The 19,268-nt window shown below is 31.7% G+C and overlaps 1 protein-coding gene across 2 annotated transcripts; it reads left to right on the top strand.

Annotated features, from left to right (window-relative positions):
- Nucleotides 1-5,987: 5,987 nt before the first annotated feature.
- LOC114162759 (calcineurin-binding protein 1) lies at nt 5,988-18,476 on the top strand. Of its 2 annotated transcripts, none has more exons than XM_028046730.1 (19): nt 5,988-6,311; nt 6,409-6,483; nt 6,690-6,809; nt 6,893-6,933; nt 7,713-7,924; nt 8,660-10,527; nt 12,007-12,213; nt 12,325-12,984; nt 13,084-13,319; nt 13,462-13,672; nt 13,805-13,960; nt 14,365-14,522; nt 14,610-14,802; nt 15,030-15,361; nt 15,539-15,719; nt 16,559-16,788; nt 16,918-17,581; nt 17,845-17,914; nt 18,005-18,476. In XM_028046730.1, exons 1-19 carry the CDS (start codon nt 6,309-6,311, stop codon nt 18,223-18,225), a joined length of 5,838 nt encoding a protein of 1,945 aa, XP_027902531.1. In that variant the 5' UTR covers nt 5,988-6,308; the 3' UTR covers nt 18,226-18,476. The 2 variants fall into 2 exon arrangements, with proteins under 2 accessions (XP_027902531.1, XP_027902530.1); XM_028046729.1 differs by having other exon boundaries at nt 15,027-15,361.
- The last annotated feature ends 792 nt before the right edge of the window (nt 18,477-19,268 follow it).

The raw sequence follows: 19,268 nt of genomic DNA, 5'->3' as shown, positions 1-19,268 counted from the left end.
TGTGTTCCTTTGTTACGATGGATATGGAGAGAGTGTGAAGATGAATTTGTGTAAATTTTGGTGGATGGATATTTGTGTTTTTTTAGTAGATTTAGAGGGTAAAGTGAATGGATTTAGACATAATTTTTTATGAAAGTTTGTGAAAGATTTGATTGATGTGATACATAAAATTAATTGTTAAAATAGATATATTTATTAAGTTACCATAATACCCTTGTGTAAAAAGAGATGAATTTTTGATTTGATGTTCTTAAAATAATTTTTAAATTAGTTATTTTTACTCATAAAAAATAAATTAAATTTTTGAAAAATGAAAAAAAAAATGAATTTTTATTAATGTCAAAAAATAGTACAAGAAAATGTAAATTTTTTGTTAATATAAAATTCCCAATCTTAATTCTCCATTCTCACCCTTGCATGCCATTTAAGTATAAAATTTGGTCCTATCTTTGTTATGGTTACTAGACAATATTTGATGGAATCGAGGTCTTCATACTTAAGAAACAAAACAGCATCTCCAGATACAAGTTTCTTCTTATTCACAAATGCACTCCACCCAGTGGTAAGCAAGTGTCGTTGTGGCTGCCCTGCTCATGAGAAACAGGAAAAACAAACTCAAACAACCATGCATTATTCTAATTGATTTGTCCATTAACATATAAAAAAGAGGACATACCCCTATAAATATGTCGAAATCTCCATTCTTGACCATGCAGATCACCAGCTCTAGTCGTTCAGCTTCACGAGTGGTGCAGACACACAACTCCTCTGTCAGCTCGAACGACTTCAACCAACTCCCCCACCTGTAGAAAACGAAACCGAATGTAAAAAAATAATTAAAATCATCGACAACTGGTGTGGTAACCGGTGTCAGTCCTTCACAAAACAAGACACCGGTTATGTAACTGGTACCATCCCCCACGCAGCACCACAACACCTCTCACACATAGCATCGTAACATAGGTGCATAACCACCAAACAACCACACACTAGCCACCACCTCAACGCACGACCACCCCTTTTTCTCGACCACCACACCCCAAACCACCTCATCTTCTTCCTTCTCCATGCACTCAACAATCACACATAGAAACAAAAGGGGTAATTTCGTAAAGAGCTGCATTATACTCGTTTATCCTCTCATTTTTGAGAGGATGAAATAATACATTCATCCCTAAAATCCTTGCTCCCATATCCCTTCAATTCGATTAAAGCGAACACGCTCGCAAACTAAATCCGCTCTCCCAAATTTACTGAAACAGTGAAACACCCTTAAGCGAACACTGCGTTAAGGGTAAGCGAAGGAATTTCAGGAAGTAGGAGTGGCAAAAAAACATCAATTCAGTCCGTTTTAATATGTTTTGTCCTTGACCCAATACAGATAAAGATGGAATGGGTCGGACTGATCCGCTATTAAAAAATTAAAAATAAGTTAAAAATACAACATATTTTATCTTAAAAAAGACCGATGAGCTAATTATTATTTTTTAATTTGTTCATATATTTAGAGCATATTTAATTTAATAATTATTTTCTAAACTTTTAATTGATCAATTAATATATTTAATTAATTAAATTAAAATAATTATTATATTTACATATTAAATTAAGGTTAAAATACTTCCTTGGTCCATGTTTTTGTTGAAAAATCTCAAATAGGTCCTAAGATTTTTTTTAGTCTCAATTAGGTCCATATTTTTGAAAATGTGTAACAATTAGGCCCATTCCGTTAGTATAGAGTTAATGGTATTAAGGATATGCCACGTGTCAGCTTCTCATTTTTTTGAATTTTTGAATTTTTTGAATTTTTTTTTTGAATTTTTTTTGAATTTTTTGAATTTTTTTGAAAATTATTCATGCCACGTGTCACATCAATATTGTGCCACGTGTCAAGTCAGTAAGGTGACAGGTGTCAAGTCATTGTTTGAATCTCAATTTGGTCCATATATTTGTTATTTTATTTATATCCATTTTTTTTTTAATTTTCAATTTCATCATTTCCAAATTGAGATCAAATTTAACTTTTATATAAATTTTATAATGATATTTTTATTAAACATTTTAATAATATTAAGTTTATTTTATATTTTGTTTTAAAATTTTAAAATATTTATTTTAACTTGTTACAAATTTGTTTTAAATAATTTATATACAAATGTTAGAGTTGGTTTAAAATTAACAACTTAAAAAATTTAAATATAAAATTTTAAAACAATTTTGTAAAAATTTAAAATAAATATATTTAAAATTTTTTAAAAAAATGGACTGAAATGTAATAAAAATAACAAATATATGGACCAAATTGAGATTCAGACAATGATTTGACACGTGTCACCTTACTGACTTGACACGTGGCACAATACTGACGTGACACGTGACATGAATAATTTAAAAAAAATCAAACAATTTAAAAAAAATAATTAAAAAAATTTAAAAAAAAATAATTTTTTTAAAAAAATTCAAAAAAATGTGGAGCTGACACGTGGCACATCTTTAACACCGTTAACTCTATACTAATGGAATGAGCCTAATTGTTACACATTTTAAAAAATATGGACCTAATTGAGACTAAAAAAAATCTTAGGACTTATTTGAGATTTTTCAACAAAAACATGGACTAAGGGAGTATTTTAACCTTAAATTAATATAATATAAATAATAATTAAAATTTAATTTATAAATGTCAATAATTTAAATTATAATAATATCCCATATTAATATTTGTAAAAAGTATAATATAGAAAATTGATTTTTTAAAATTATTTTAAAATTTTAAAATTAAAAAAAAATTAATAATCAAAGGGTCAAGGAATGGGCTGGCCCACCTTTGATCCACCAGTTTGACAGCTAAGCGGATTGGACCAAAGCGAGTTGACAGGTTGAAAATTCCAATCCTGTCTTTTTTTTGGCGGGTTGGCGATCCAATTCGACAAGTCTGATGCGTTTTGACATTCCTATAAAAAATTATATGTTTAACATTACTCGTGGAAATAATGAAAAACAAGATAAATATAATAAAAATTTAGATTTTTTTTATTTTCTCACTCCATACGCAAAAAAAAAAACCGGAATAGTTGAAATTTTTTTTGCAAACTTGGAGAAAAATAATCATGTATTCATATTTTTATTATATTTAATTAATTAAATTTATTATTTACTTTTAAAGTAAGATGTAATACATAATAAATAAATATTTTATAATAAAATAAGTAATTCAAATAATTAATAAATGAATGTGATATTTCATTAACATATATTTTTCATTAAAATAATTAATTAATTAAAATTAAAATATGTTTAAAAGTATAATTTTGGAAATAACATACACCAAAATATTTTGGAAAATTAATTTTACATTTTGGTCACAAAAGTAATTTGGTCATTTTACAAGTATTTTAATCATTCATCAATTAAATCGGACATTCCATTTTTTTTTACATTTTTACTTAATCTAAATAATCTTATTTTAACCTTTTTTTTTTCTTTTCAATTCCATTCTTACTCTTCGAGTGACGATCAAATTCAGGAGTTTCAAATTATATTTTTTATATATAAATTATTTTTCAAATTAAAAAATATATTTATTACTTCTCTACATTTTTTATACTCCAAATATGCACACATAATAATAAAATATGACTATCATTTATTGTTGTATTATAACATAATCATTAAAAACTATCATTAAATGTCAAAGATTTATTATATTTTTTATATATAAATTATTTTTTAAATTAAAAAATATATTTATTTCCTTTATTCATTTCTTATACTCTGAACAAATACACATGATAATAAAATATGACTATCATTTATTATTGTATCATAACATAACCATAAAAAAATATTATTAAATGTCAATGATTACTTTACTGAAAGTACTCCTTTACGTTCTTTAAATAACTTGAATCTTCAATAACTAATTTAAAACTAAAATTTGTTACAATATTCCTTTCGATATAAACTATCATACTACTTGTTAAAAAAATGTCAAATTCATTATGTAATTTTGTGAACTTTAGAAAGTTTTTTCCTTTTCTTCAAATTTTAAATTCCTGAAATTTCTCAAATTTAGTTAATAAATATATATACATTTTTTTTCATTTTCATCGCAAACATTCTTCTTAGAAAAGAAACATTTTTTTTACCCTAAGTCCTAAACCACATGTAAACGAAAAATAGATTGTTTTAAATAAACAAAGGTATAAAATTAACTTACTCAAAATAATTGTTCGGTCCAAAATAGTTTTTAAATCCTCAATTTCAATGCGAGGGAACTTGATGTTTAAAATAATAAAAGATTGGGATTGAAAGAATTAGAAAGGAAAGGTATGTAAGAGAGAGGAAAAAAAATGAAGAAGGATAAAACTTTGTCTTCAAGTTAAAGAAAATTGACTTGATATAAATAATATAATTGTTAGATAAATTATATTTTATGTTAATTATAAAACATAGGGTATATTATTTATTAGAAAAACATATACATTATTTGATGTTGATAGATATTATTAACATTTTTTATAATAATATTTCTTATTTATAATATTTATGTTTGATTATCATATACATTTGTATTTTTCTTTGTTATAAATATATTAATTATATATGTATTTTAGACACACACAAAATTAACTCTATACAATTTTTTTTTCTATATTTAATAGTAATATAAAATATATAACTTTGAAATATATTAAAAAAACAAAATAAATCTTTTTTTAGAGTCGTGGCTCTTATCGATCCTTTCCTTCCACTTTTATAAATATATCATCTAATTTAAATATAAACTTAGAAAATGTTAAGTGGAATGAAAAATATTAATTTAGTTAATTATAAGGAGAAGAAAAGGATGTATTTGTTTTCCTTATCAAAGTTAAGTCATTCTAGAGGTATCCATTTTTGTAGAAAAATCTCAAGTAGTCTTCTCATTTTTTTTTTGACTTAATTAAGTTTATATTTTGAAAAATTTGTTGTAATTAAGTCTTTTTCGTCAGTAGTACACTAATGGTGTTAATTATGAGCCACATGTTAGTAGTTTTTTATTTTATTTTATAATTTAAAAAAAAATTGTCACATGTCAATTTGACATTATGTCACATGGCAGAGACAATATGACATGGCAGTGGCAGTACATGTGTCACTATTGCATATTAAAAGTTGCACTGCAGTCTCTATTATTTTGTCTCAATTTGATCCAATTTTTTTAAAAACTGAATCAATTTCATCCCTATATCAAATTTAATTTTTATATAAATTTTATAATGATATTTTTATTATAATTGACATTTTAACAAAATTAAATTTATTTAAATATATATTTTGTATTGAATTTTATTTAAATTTTATTTTAAATATTAATATATTTATAATTTATAGGTAAATGTTAAAAAATTTTTAATTTATAAATTGTTTTAAAATTGTTAACTAGGTTAGTGTATTATTAACAAAAGTGACATAATTACAAAGAATTTTTTAAAATAAGAAATCAACTGAATAAAAAATGATAAGATCTCTAAAATAATTTAACCTGTTCTCAATTTATAGTATTGGTTTTGAATCGAACTTTGTTGAATTTTATAAATGATTTTAAGCTTAACCAAGTGTCGAGCACCATTGTACCAGAGAATAAATTTCTTGTCCGTGTTAATTTATTTCCGTATAAATATCTTATCATTTCAATTTTATCATAAAGGAAGTTTTTTTTCTTTCTTCAAATTCATTAATTAATTTCTTTATTTTTTAATTTAATTTATTGATCAATTTACAAGAAAAATAAATAATAAATAATAGCAAAATCTGATAATAAAATATTTAAAAAAGTAGTCTAAAGACTTAATACAATGATTTTTTCTAATAAAATAAAATTAAAAATATATAAATTTGCTGTATTCTTAAATTCAATTCAAAAATATTAAGGATAGAATGTTTTTTTGGAAGACAAAATAAAAATAAAGTGATGCATAGGTGCGGTGCGGGTTATTACGGAAACACACATTCCTTCAACAAATGCAATTGCAACGTCGGAAACTGAACCACAGTGCGGTAGAGAAGAGAGACGCTTTGTAGCAGTTCTATGTTCAAAGTTAAAGATAGCAGAGAAACCTGTAGTACGATGTCGTCTGTTAAATGGTTAAAGGGCGTACTAAAAGCGCGCTCGCTGACTATAGCTTAAGTGCTTGTCAAAATAAAGCTCTTCACAACTGAAACTTATTGAAGCCAAATTCCGAATGAGATTGGAACCCTAAATTGCCGAATCTACGGGGTTGCGATACGAACCGCGTGAACGCTTACCGTTCTGAAGTCCGAATATGGTACGATACTAAATTTTTTTGCTACGAATCTTCGTCTCATCGTCGTTACTCGTTGAATTATTCATTATGATAAATGGCTTTGGTTTTTCCTTTTCAGTTCTCAATTGCAGCTATCAATGACACTGACTCCAAAAGTAAGTGGGAGCCACTAGCTCCGACCAAAGAAGCCCAGGTACGTTTCTTTCCCTCCGTATTCCGGTTTGAGCATAATTGAAAATGTTAGGCGCTTCTGAGAGCTTTGTTTACGCTATAAAGATTAGATTCTTGGAACTCTTAATAGCTTTGTTATTCGTATATGTGCTGCTAATTTTTTTTTTTAATACAATTCGACTTCAGCATTACCGTTGTTGATTCCATTTCTTTTATTTTTTTTTTCAGGAATTTCATCTTTCTCAAACTTATCATGACGGGCTTCTCAAGTTACAAGCAAAAGAGTACGAGAAGTCTCGCGAGCTCTTGGAATCTGTTCTTAAAGACCCTCTTATTGCTAATGCTCAGGTTTTGGATTATGGGTCATGCATAATTTGTTCAATCATTAATTTCATTTTAGATTGCTGGTTTGATGTGTTGCTTGTTATCAGGTGAATAGCAGTGCCAGTGATGGTCATCTATTGCAACTCAGGTTTTGATCCGTGCTATACTACATTTTATCTATTAAGATATCCACTGTTCTGTCATCACTGTTTGCTCATGGTCGCCTCTTTAATTGATAAATTATTGACGAGCTTAGTACCAAAAGGCATGATCAATTTAAAACCCGCTTTTAATTAAAATAACTGGGAAGTCGGTGTTAAAATGTGTGCTTGTTTGCTCTAGTTATTTACTTATTTTAATATTTTTGCTGAGCCTTTGATTGATACTGTGCCCGTGCAAGAATTTCTCCCTTTCAATTTCTAGTCTATTAAGGTAACATTTCACATGAATATGTTGCAATAAATTCCTTTCTCCTTAAGTTTTTGGGCGCTTGGTTCTCATATCAAGACAATTCTATCAATATTTTTTAATTTTCGTAAAGCACATTACTGGTGAAGTTAGTTTCAAAGCTATCCTTCTGGGTGAATGGAAATCTTAGTTAAACAAAATTGATCTTAGTTTATTATTTGGTATCAAGTAGGTAAAGCCCATGTACGCTTTTCTTGTACTTGTTGCATTTATGCATTCTTCTATCTCCATAAGTTGTCCCTTCGCTTTCAATGCTTCTGATTCTAGACTGGGTCCAGTTAATATCAGCTAGCATTGTTGATTGCTTTCGGTTGGGGATAAAGTAGGTTTTGTAACATGTTTTTGATTTGTTGACCTGTTGGATATGAGAGATCCTTCAATGTATTGAGAATTTGGTATTTGCTTGAATATTTATATCTCTATATAAGTGTTTCATAGTCCTTACAAATGCTTCTACAGATTTTTGGCATTGAAAAACCTTGCTGTTGTATTTCTTAAGCAAGGCTCCACATATTATGAGAATGCTTTACGCTGTTATCTTCAAGCTGTGGAGATTGATTCTAAAGATTCTGTTGTTTGGAACCAGCTTGGTACATTGTCATGCTCAATGGGCTCGCTGAGTATTTCACGTTGGGCATTTGAGCAAGGCCTGTTGTGTAGCCCTAATAACTGTAAGCACCTTTAGATCTTAACAAGTCATTTTTTTTTTCTAATGGCTATCTAATGGAGTGCTTCTTAGTTTTTCTTGGATGTGAAATTCATTTTTTCTTTTACCTCTTTGGGTTATTTTTACCCTTCATGTGTTACAATTGGGTGTCTTTGAACGAACTGTTTATCAATCTCTTCACGTGCGTATGAGCATGTTTGAATAAAAGTGAGGAATGACTTCAGCACTGTGCAAATTACGTTGGACGGGAGAATTAATTTTGGTATTTTTCAATTTTAGTTACAAAAGTAAAATTTATATCTTGAGCAGTGTGAACTGCCATTCTGTCAGATATTATATTTTGTTGATTCGGGCTGAGTGAATGGACTTTCAGAATGGATTGATTTTGATGTCCTCGACTCGTAGTTTTACAATTATGTTGTCATTCATAGCATTTAAATGGTAATTTAAGATTTGAATTTGTTGTCGAGCTCCGTTTTCAAAAGTAATTTTCAAACATCGGTACCTGTTTCCCATATGAGCATTGGGACCTGAGTTTGTTATCTACTGTAACAAAGCTCATCCTTACCCATACATACAAGACTAGTTTTGTTTTTCCTAAATCACTTTAAACAATAAAGTTCACCCTTTGAAAGTTGTTTTCAAAATACTTTCGTTTCAATATTAATCCTATGCCAGCTATGCAAACATACTCATATTTTATGTATTTATGGTCATGTGATTCCTACTGTGTCTACAGGGAATTGCATGGAGAAGCTTTTGGAAGTTCTTATTGCAATTGGTGATGAGGTTGCTTGCCTTTCTGTTGCTGAATTGATTTTGAGGCACTGGCCATCACATGCTCGTGCTTTGCATGTCAAAAGTACCATTGAAGAATCAGAAATTTTGCCATTTGCTCCAAGAGGCATAGACAAATTGGAACCTAAACATGTACGACTCAAATTTCCTGACAAGAGAAAAACTTCTAATGACAATGCGGATGAGGATGTTGCATTCAAAAAGCTTAAACAGAATAAAGAACTGCACCTGACAGAAGTTTCCTGGGTGGCTCTTGCTGATGCACTCCTGGAAATCTTATCACCACAAAGTGAGATGGATCCTGAAAAGGTGTTAACTTCTCCTGATATTAAGCTAAGCATAATCTTACCACATAGCTCAGAAGCTGTTTTGAACACTGTGGAAATAAAAGGGTCCAATGGTGATAATAGTGTCTTTGGTGATGGTAGCATAGAACAATCAAGTGCTTTTAAAGAGAAAGAAGCAAACACTCAAGAAGAACAGCCACATGAAAGGAGAAGTTCTCGACTTGAAAGGCTCCGGAGTCGTAAACCAGGGAAAGAAGAATCTGATTCTTCTTATGGCAAGGACCCTAGTAAGGTTGTCATTCAATATCTAGAGCCATTTATTGCAGGTGGATTGGAGGGTCAATATACAATTAATAGAGAGACCACAACTCTACCTTGTTTAGGAAATTCTGAATATTATAATGTTTCTGCATTTGTAAGAGAAACCTCAAACAATTATGGTGCTTATCATATGGGGCACTTGCTTTTAGAAGAGGTTGCAAGACAAGGTCTCACATACCAGGATGCTTTTGTCAAATTTCTGGAGTTGGAAAAGTTGACTAGGCATTGGGGAAAGGAGAGAACTGCTGAATGTAATATTTTCCTTGCTGAGTTGTATTATGACTTTGGATCATGCTCTCCCATTGGTTCTAATCAGTCAGAATTTATTTCTGAGACATCTTACCATCTTTGTAAGATCATAGAATCTGTAGCTTTAGATTATCCTTTTCACTTGACTAATACCTTGAATGGAGGTTGTTATTTGATTGATAGTATCCAGGAGACCAGTGTAAAAACAATAGATACCTCAACGACAAGCAATTTAAATTTAGACAGCTCATTTTTGATGAAAAAGAGTTCCCTCTGGGCTCGATTTTTCTGGCTAAGTGGGAGATTGTCTATTGTTGATGGCAACATGGCAAAAGCTTGTGAAGAGTTCTGTATTGCTTTGTCACTTTTGGGCAAGAGAGAAAATGTGGAAGATTCCTTCTGTTCAGTCTCCCGTCCACATTGCAAGGCTGTAAAAGAACTAAACTTTGATAGAGTTCTTGATGAAATTAATATATTGAAGGTCAATTTCTTGATGGAGAATTCTGTCATTAAGATGATGGAGCATGAAAAGTATTTGGAGTGCGTATCCTTGCTTTCTCCACTTTTATTCTCTATGCGGGATGTCTACCCTGATTCATTCCCTTTATCCATGGCAGATAAAAAGGATGAAAAGATAACTTCCACTGAGCTCATGGCTGTAGATGTTCTAATGGAAGCATGCCAAAAGACAAAGCCAATGGATGTAGAGATGTATTTCAATTGTCATTATAGGAAGCTGAAAATACTTATGACAAAGATGGGTTTAAGTACATGTATTAAATCATTTAAATCCTCCGATCAAGCACCTCATTTAAATGCCTCTCCTAATTTTGATATTGATTCAAAGGAAAGTCCTAGTAAGCACTGTAGTCAATGGGTTGTGGATGAAGTGAAGGCACTCTCTGACTGTATCTCACAAGTGAAGAAAATTATTGATCAACGTGGAGATTCTGTAAGCAAATACCATTTCAGTAGTTTTGGATTCTGTTATGTTATAGCGCATATTAATAAAAACATACTTTCCTGTTCATCCAAGAAGTTGAGGAACTATATGCCATTCTCCTTCCTGAAAAACACATCAGATATTTTGGACTTACCTAATAGTTATCTATTATTAGCCTAGTAATGAGCATCCAGAATAGTATTAATTACTCCTTCTTGAATAAACGTCATTGTGGCATCAACTTGATAAACTAATTTTCTGTTGTATTATAATTGGAAAAGTCACATCCTCATTACTTGTTCTGTTTGCTTGTGTTCTTGGCTCAGATTTCTCATAGAAATACAGGAACTTGATCGGCTCTGTCTATTTGATGCGTTGTTTTGGCTTTTTTTTTTCCTGATTTACTTTCCTATGTTTTTGAGTGTAGTATTTTAAGTAACCACTGAAACTCTTATTTTTCTGCCAAGCCAGAAAAAAGAAAGTAACCAAAATAATTGTATTTAATTGGAACTTCATGCTCGTGTTATCTTGTCTTCCTCCTTACTGTTTCATTGATTACACTAAAAGATATTGATATCTTTGATCTATATACATTTTACTGGAATCTTTTTGAAGTGGGATGGCCTTTTCATGCATAGCTTACCCTTCATGATTATCAGTTATACAAATTATGATATTATTTTTCACTGAATGTGTATGGGGCTGATAGGAATTGGATTCTTTGTTGTTATTTTCAAACTGACATTTTTTATTTTTGACCTGGTTTAGTTGATACAGAAACTAATTTTTTGAACTCTGTTCTTCAATGTGCTTTTTCTGTACAGAAGTAGTGAAGTACTCTCTGTATCAGTAATATTAATGCCCTTTTCTTGATTAGTAGGCCCCATATGGGCTCTTTTTGTTCGATATATGTGTGATCTACGTCTTAAGTTTGGGGACAAGGGATCAATCATTTATTCATTGTTGTGTGGCTCTTTTCCTTAAGAATAAATCGTTTGGCATGCTGGGTCAATCTTGAGTGGCATTTCACTCTGAAACAATTCTATGATTCGTTTTAAAGCTATTCAAAGACTAAGGCTTGGTGTGCAATTTTTCTATCCAATTATGTATATTGGGTTGAGTGGAAAGCTCAATTTTTTAAAAAACAGATTGCCACTTGATATGCTTTGATTTGGGTTGCCATTGTGGCTTCTCTCTTGTTCACTCATGGTTGTTTCAACGGAATTTTCCTTTAGAGGCCTTGTTGCCTCTGCAGCATTCTTTGATATTCTTTCTTGCTACGTCATTATTTTCTATCTCTGTTTTGAAATATAGCTCGTTGTTTTCCTTGTTGGTACTTTCCTCAATATTTTTTACGGTTAAAAGTGGATATAATTTGTGATTGCTTACGCTGGTCTGTGTAACTTGTTTATTTATAGCATCTTTAGTTTCCTCGATATTTCAATATAGAATGTTACTGTTGTGAAAGATGTGTTCTTATACTTGCAGGATGGCCTTTCTGTTCCAAAAAGTAGCATTTGTAAAATGCAATCTCTGCTGTTGTTAATCATGAGCTATGTTGCCAGCATACTGGTCTTCAATAAAGCCTCAGCTGAAGATCTTTCAGATCAAGCTGAAAGCAGATGTTTTGTTGATGCAGTTGTTGTTTTCTGCAAACTCCAGCATCTTAGCCCAACCACACCCATCAAAACTCAAGTTAGCTATCTTATTCTTGGAATAGTTGTACTTTTAAGTGATTTGGTTGTTTTAGTGATTGATTTTTTTAATTGAAAACTTCTACTATTCTTTTCTGCATTCTTAACTCAGGTTGATTTAATTGTTGCAACACATGACCTGCTTGCTGAATATGGGCTTTGCTGTTTGGGTGAAGGTGGAAAAGGTGAAGAAGGAACATTTCTTAGATTTGCAATAAAGCATCTTTTGGCCTTAGATATGAAGCTTAAATCCAGCTTTAGCCATAAAGAATCACTGCAATGTGAAGAAGTGTCCAAAAACAGTCTTGTCAATGTGTCTCTGGAAGAATCAAAATCAGACACATTAGGCGTCCAGATGGATTGGACCAAAATTGATGAAATTAATTCAGTTAAAAAGGATGTTTCTGGAGGAGTAATATCCAAAGATATTTTCTCATGCAGAATTCATGATAAAGACAGCAAGGAAGTAGAGTGTGAAAATCGTGGAGGTGCTGGCACTGACAGTAAGTTAATTATGGTTGAAAATTCAAGCAATCAATTGATTGAATGTGGAAATGAACTTTCTGAAGATGAACGGGAGGAACTCGAGTCTAAAATTGACTGTGCCTTAGATCAGTGCTTTTTCTGTTTATATGGATTACATCTAAGATCTGATTCATCGTATGAGGATGATCTAGTGATGCACAAAAACACAAGCCGAGGAGATTATCAAACTAAAGAACAATGTGCTGACGTTTTCAAGTATGTTCTTCCATATGCAAAGTCATCCTCTGTGAGTTTTCTCAATCCATATCTTGAAGTACAACATGTCCATGGAATATTGTACATAAAGTTTCATTTGTGATTTTATTTTTCTAAAAAATTGTGATAGAGGACGGGACTGGTCAAACTTCGTAGAGTTTTAAGAGCTATCAGGAAGCACTTTCTGCAGCCACCTGAGGACCTCTTGGAAGGAAACCCTATAGATAGGTTCCTAGATGATCCTAATCTATGTGAGGAAAAGCTCTCAGAGGAGGCTGGATCTGATGGATTTCTTGATTCTATTACCGAGAGAATGTTTCCTGATGTGGGTGGCATTGTTCAGTATAATGCCACATTATTGAGAAGGTATACATTGTACAGTAGTGTACGTGCTTCTTTCTTAATTTATTTTATAACATTCTGATTTAAATTTAATGGCTACAATATATCCGTGGTATTCCTTGTTTTAAGCATCTTAAGGTTATCTCGAAGTGCATTTGACTTTCAGGTCTGAGCCATATTTGGAGGTCTACTGTAACTTGTATTATTTCTTGGCTCTCTCTGAGGAAATGAGTGCAACAGATAAGTGGCCGGGATTTGTTCTGACCAAGGAAGGCGAAGAATTTGTTCAACAAAATGCTAAGCTCTTCAAATATGATCTCATTTACAATCCTCTGCGCTTTGAAAGCTGGCAGAGACTTGGAAATATTTATGATGAGGTGACTTAGAAATGTTATTTGGCTTATGAAAACCCCGATTACTGTGAATTTACTAATAAACATTATTGTCTTAATCTCTTAGTACGCTGCCCTATATAGTTTTATAAATGTTCCTTTGTTGCACTGAGCCAGGAAGTAGATTTGTTGCTAAATGATGGTAGCAAGCATGTTAATGTAGTAGGCTGGAGGAAGAATGCTACTTTATCCGAGAGAGTGGAAACAAGCAGAAGGAGGAGTAGACGTTGCTTACTAATGAGTTTAGCTTTGGCCAAGACATCTGCTCAACAGGTTTACCTCTCTATATATATTTACTCCTTTTAAAATTTCCCTTTATTTACATTATCTGGTTGTTTAACTTAGTTGAATTCCATCAGAGTGGGAATTTAACTTGAAAGGCTGTGTTTATACCTGCAAATGTTATCTGCATTGAGACTGACATTCTCTGTTTAGGCTAGCTACTTGGTTGCGGTAAATATCTGACAATATTTTTGTAAGACTAATTAAAATGTGCAGTAAAAAGCTATATGATGCTTTGATATTCAAGTTTTAGTTTATGGATTTATAACTATATATGCTTAAAACATTTACTCGAATTCATACACACTAGAATCTTTGTGATATCATTATTGCGTTGGTAGTACTATTGGTTTTTTATATATTTAACTTTTTTATTGCTTTTGTTGTATTTCCAGTGTGAGATACATGAGTTATTGGCGTTGGTATACTATGACAGTCTTCAAAATGTAGTCCCATTTTATGATCAGAGATCTGTTTTGCCCTTAAAGGATGCAGCGTGGATGACATTTTGTGAGAATTCAATGAAACATTTTAAGAAAGCCTTCACACTTAAGTATATCCTTTTTCCTTGTATATAGTTATTTTCTGCACTTCTCTAGCGTTAATGTGATGTTTATGAACTACTTGATTCTTTGTGCAGACAAGATTGGTTGCATGCCTTTTACTTGGGTAAACTCAGCGAAAAACTTGGATATTCAAATGAAATTGCGATATCATATTACAATAAAGCTATTGCTTTGAACACATCAGCTGTTGATCCTGTCTATAGGATGCATGCCTCACGCTTGAAATTATTATTTAAGCATGGAAAGCAGAATTTTGAGATTTTGAAGGTTTTTCCCTCCCTTTTCTGATCAATGAACTCTATTTTGGTTTATTATTGTCTTTGACATTGTTCATTTATTCTGATTGCATTTAACTGTCATATGCATATCTTCTTTTTCTGTCCTTTACAGTTCCAGTTAATTTAATTCAAATGTTAACCTTCAATTTTTTAATTGACTGGGTAATTTGGGCACTTGATCTATATATATTTTTTCTATTGTTTGTTCTTAAGCAGGTCCTATCAGCAAACTCCTTTAATCAATCTGTAAAAGAATCTGTCACAAGTATTCTTAGTGGTATGGAAACAAACCATGAAGAGTTGCTCCAATTGGATACTGTATGGTCTATGCTTTACAATGATTGCCTTTCTGCTCTTGAAATGTGTGTGGAGGGGGATCTCAAACATTTTCATAAGGCCAGATACATGCTGGCACAAGGGCTATACAAAAGAGGTGAGAGTGGTGATATAGAGAGGGCAAAGGATCATCTATCTTTCTGCTTCAGATCTTCACGCTCATCATTTACAATAAATATGTGGGAAATTGATAGCATGGTGAAAAAAGGAAGGTATGATTGTTCTTATCCTTTCATTTTTAAGTTTTTGTTAATTTGATAAATTAAATGTCATTTCGTCACTAACAATTGATTTGGCCATTTAGAAGGATGCTTGGGTAATACTTTGGTAATGTTAATTAGTGTCCTTGAGGCCAACCTAGGACTAACCTATTTTGTATTTAATATCAGGCGTAAGACACCAGGTTCTGCTGGGAACAAAAAAGCCCTTGAGGTTAACTTACCAGAAAGTTCTCGAAAATTTATTACTTGCATTAGGAAGTATTTGCTGTTTTATCTCAAACTATTGGAGGAAACTGGAGATAGATGTATTCTTGAACGTTCGTATGCTGCTCTTCGGGCAGATAAACGGGTAAATTCTATAGTCCTGATTTACTGCTTAAGCACGTCAGTAAATAATAACTGCTACAATTTATGCTTTATTTGTTCTCATGGAGGAACTTTTATTATAACCGTTTCTTGCACTTGATTAATGCAAATTATTTGATGATTTGGCTTGTTGTCTTTAACATAGTATTACTAAGATTGGTTTAGTTAAATTAGGTGATAAAAATTTACTGCTAAAGAGATGGATTTAGAGTTTATATGAGCACAAGTGAAGGAAACCCCTTCACGACCTGAGCAAAAGCTGGTCCTGAATTTGAAGAATCTAGCATCTGAATTATCAAGGGTGGAAAATTCTAATCCAGGACTTTGATTTATTTTCCTTGTTTTCTGTTTTGTACTTTGACTCGGGTGGATTCCTAGTCCTCCTTTCTTCTTTCTCTTTTCAATTTTCATGTCTTTTATATTAACATTTCCAAACTTAGGTGGATCAGTTTTACGTCTATAAAAACATTGAGGTTCCTGTTGCCAATTATAGCTAGTAGGTATTCGTCAACAATACTAGAATGAATTTCACGAATTATTCATTTTTTTGCTTCAGATTCTCCTAGAACCTTCAAATTTGTTTCTTAAGCAGCCTTGGATGCTTAACTCTTTGTGTTTTATTTATGTGTGTTCTGTGCATCACCACTTTCCTCGCCTAGTAAACATTTCTATTTTGTCTAGAATTTTTTAATATTATATGTTATTAGTCCCCCGTCAACTATGACATGCTTCATTTCTTTTGCCTTTTTTTCCTATCTGGTTCTCTGGTTTGATTGTATTGTAACATTTTTTGTTTGTTTTTCATTTCTACCGCATGTGCAGTTTTCATTATGCATTGAAGATCTTATACCAGTGGCTATCGGAAGATATCTAAAGGCTCTGATTTCAACTATCTGCCATTCTCAGACTGCTGCCTCTGGTTCAGTGACCAGTTATGACAATGTGTTAGAGAGAATGTTTGCATTATTCATGGAACAAGGGAGCCTGTGGCCAGAGATATGCAGCTTGACTGAAATTGAAGGCTCGGATATGTCAGAGAGTATCATATACGGGTAATAAGATTTAAACTAATAGATGACTTTTTGAACACATTTTGTTCACTGAGCTTCTTCCGACTGAAGTACAATATATTTGCTGTTTTTCAATTGTATTAACTAATTTAGATTCTCAATTCTTTGCAGATATCTTCATGACTATATTGTATTATTGGAGAAAAATGGAAAACTGGAAACTCTTGAAGCAATAAATGAGAAGATTCGGAAGCGTTCTAAGAATCCAAAGTTCTCAGACAGTAATTCTGCAGAAATTGGCAGGCATGCTTCTGTCGCTTGGTGCCGATCTCTTATATATAATTTGTCACAAATAACTCCATTATCATGTGGATTCTCAAATGGGATTCAGGCCCATAGTTTGACGGACAGTGGGATGGATAATAGCCAGTTGCTCTGCATTGATTTGCAGCCAAATGAATTATGGAGTACAGCTTTTCAAGATCCAGCTCATTTGGAAAAGATTGAAACAAGATGGAGCTCCATTTTAGGAAAAATTAAAAATATCATCATCAACAAAGCTTCTGATGAGAATTTGGAAACTGCAAACACTTTGCTCAGAGCATGCTATAATTTTTATCGGGAGAGTTCTTCAGTAGTGCTTACCTCCGGACTCAACTTTTATTTGATTCCATCACAATTAATAACACATATATCATTCAACCCAAGTACAGCTGGGATTGATGCACTTGATCTGAGCATACCAAGGAAGCTTCTCTTGTGGGCCTATGTTTTATCGCATGGACGATGTGCTAGTATCTCAATTGTTGTAAAGCATTGTGAAGAAATTTCGAAGGTATGTATAGTAAACACCTACTGAAGTTCTTTACTTAGCTGCACATAACTTTTAGCAAAATCAAACCCCCTCATAGCATCTTTGTGAAGGGTGCTTGACATTCAAATCTTCACATGACAATTGAATTGCGAACTACAAAGTTAAGATTTTTGCTTCTCTACATGACAATTGCAACATTTGTACAATTTGTTACCTACTTAAAATTGAGATTGACAGTGAGTGATCGTTAATCCTTATTACTTACGGCAAGTTTTGCATTGCAGTCAAGGATGAAAAGAGGAAGTGGAACATCACCTGCGTTATCAAACACATCTCCTGCTCCTAATCTTTCAGGTTATATGCCATTCCGAATAGTAACTAGGTTTTATTTTGAAAGGAAGGGTTATTATGTCTAACATTGCTTGCTGGTTATAACTTATATAGGTAGCGGTAAACTGGGACCAAATTCTGGTGGAGGCATTGACTTTGATTCTCCCCACGCGGCAACAGTGGCTAGCGGCAATACCACTAATTTTGTGAATTCACATCCCTCCGATGACATTCAGAGGAATCTCTTTGCTTCTCCCCAGTTGCATCAAGGCACCACTAACGACGCAGAAAGAAGCAATTTGATAGCACATGAAGGAGATGCAGAGGGAGATTGACTTCTTGCTCCTGCCACTAATCCTATGTATTTTCAACTTGTAAATCCCATTTTAGTGATAAAAATTGTAAATAAGGTTTTATTTGGTAACACCTTTTAACGCTCACATTTTTTTCATCGCAATGATGGCTGTAGATAATGCCTGCCTTTAACGTTAGAGATGATGAATTTTAACACAGTTTAACATTAATGTATATATTTTCTGTAATTTCTAAAACTAGGAGCAATCTAATCTCAACTTCGAACTTCTAATTTTAATGCTCAATTATTATTAGACAACTATATAGATGTCAAACGGTGTAAAAATTAGTTTCAAAGTTTTAACTTTGTGCAGACGTTATATTGACCAATGGCTAATTAATTAATTTAGGGTTTACGTTTAAATTAAGTATTAAAGTGAACTACGCTATGTATAACAATCTATGATTAATTACCGATAATCTCTGACTAACTAACCATGAAAAAGTTCGACATATCTAAGTTATTTAAAACTTAGAAGACTCGTAAGGGTATAATAAATAATAATAAATTTTTAAATTCTAAAACGATGAATAAAAGGGAACAATTAAGTTTTTGGAATTGAGACAAATAAAAAGAAAAGGAATGAAAGCAACAGTTAGCAAACGAAAAGGATATTTGTTATTTCAAATATGGTTGGATATTTATTTATTACAATATGTAACTTAAAATTGAACGATTTTTACCAAATATTTGTTAGAAAAAACCTCCAATGCTCCAACCAATGAGCGAGCTTGAAAAAATAATTTGGAAGGACTACAATAACTAAAGAAAAAACTCATACTAACAATTTTGCTATTTAATGAAGTAATATTAATTATATCTTTTATTAGTTTTTATATAATATTTTTTACTTCTTTATAACATACTTTTATTCTAAGACTTTTATGTATTTGTTTATTAAATAAAAATAAAAAATGGTACTTATCGTGAAAAATATTAGAAACGCGAGGATACGGAGGGTAACTTCATTCGCTCTCTGTTTATGTTACTTCCATGTTTTTCGAGGACATTCCAAATTATATT

This window comes from Vigna unguiculata, chromosome 9, assembly GCF_004118075.2.
Source record: "Vigna unguiculata cultivar IT97K-499-35 chromosome 9, ASM411807v1, whole genome shotgun sequence".
NCBI classification, from domain to species: Eukaryota; Viridiplantae; Streptophyta; class Magnoliopsida; order Fabales; family Fabaceae; genus Vigna; species Vigna unguiculata.
Note: the sequence above shows the minus strand (reverse complement) of the source record. Positions and strands in the feature narration are given on the sequence as shown.

Coding starts and splice junctions, on each gene's coding strand:
- LOC114162759 (XM_028046729.1), top strand. Junction 6,934..7,712: donor GGTCATCTATTGCAACTCAG/GTTTTGATCCGT, acceptor ATGCTTCTACAG/ATTTTTGGCATTGAAAAACC. Junction 12,214..12,324: donor CCACACCCATCAAAACTCAA/GTTAGCTATCTT, acceptor TTCTTAACTCAG/GTTGATTTAATTGTTGCAAC.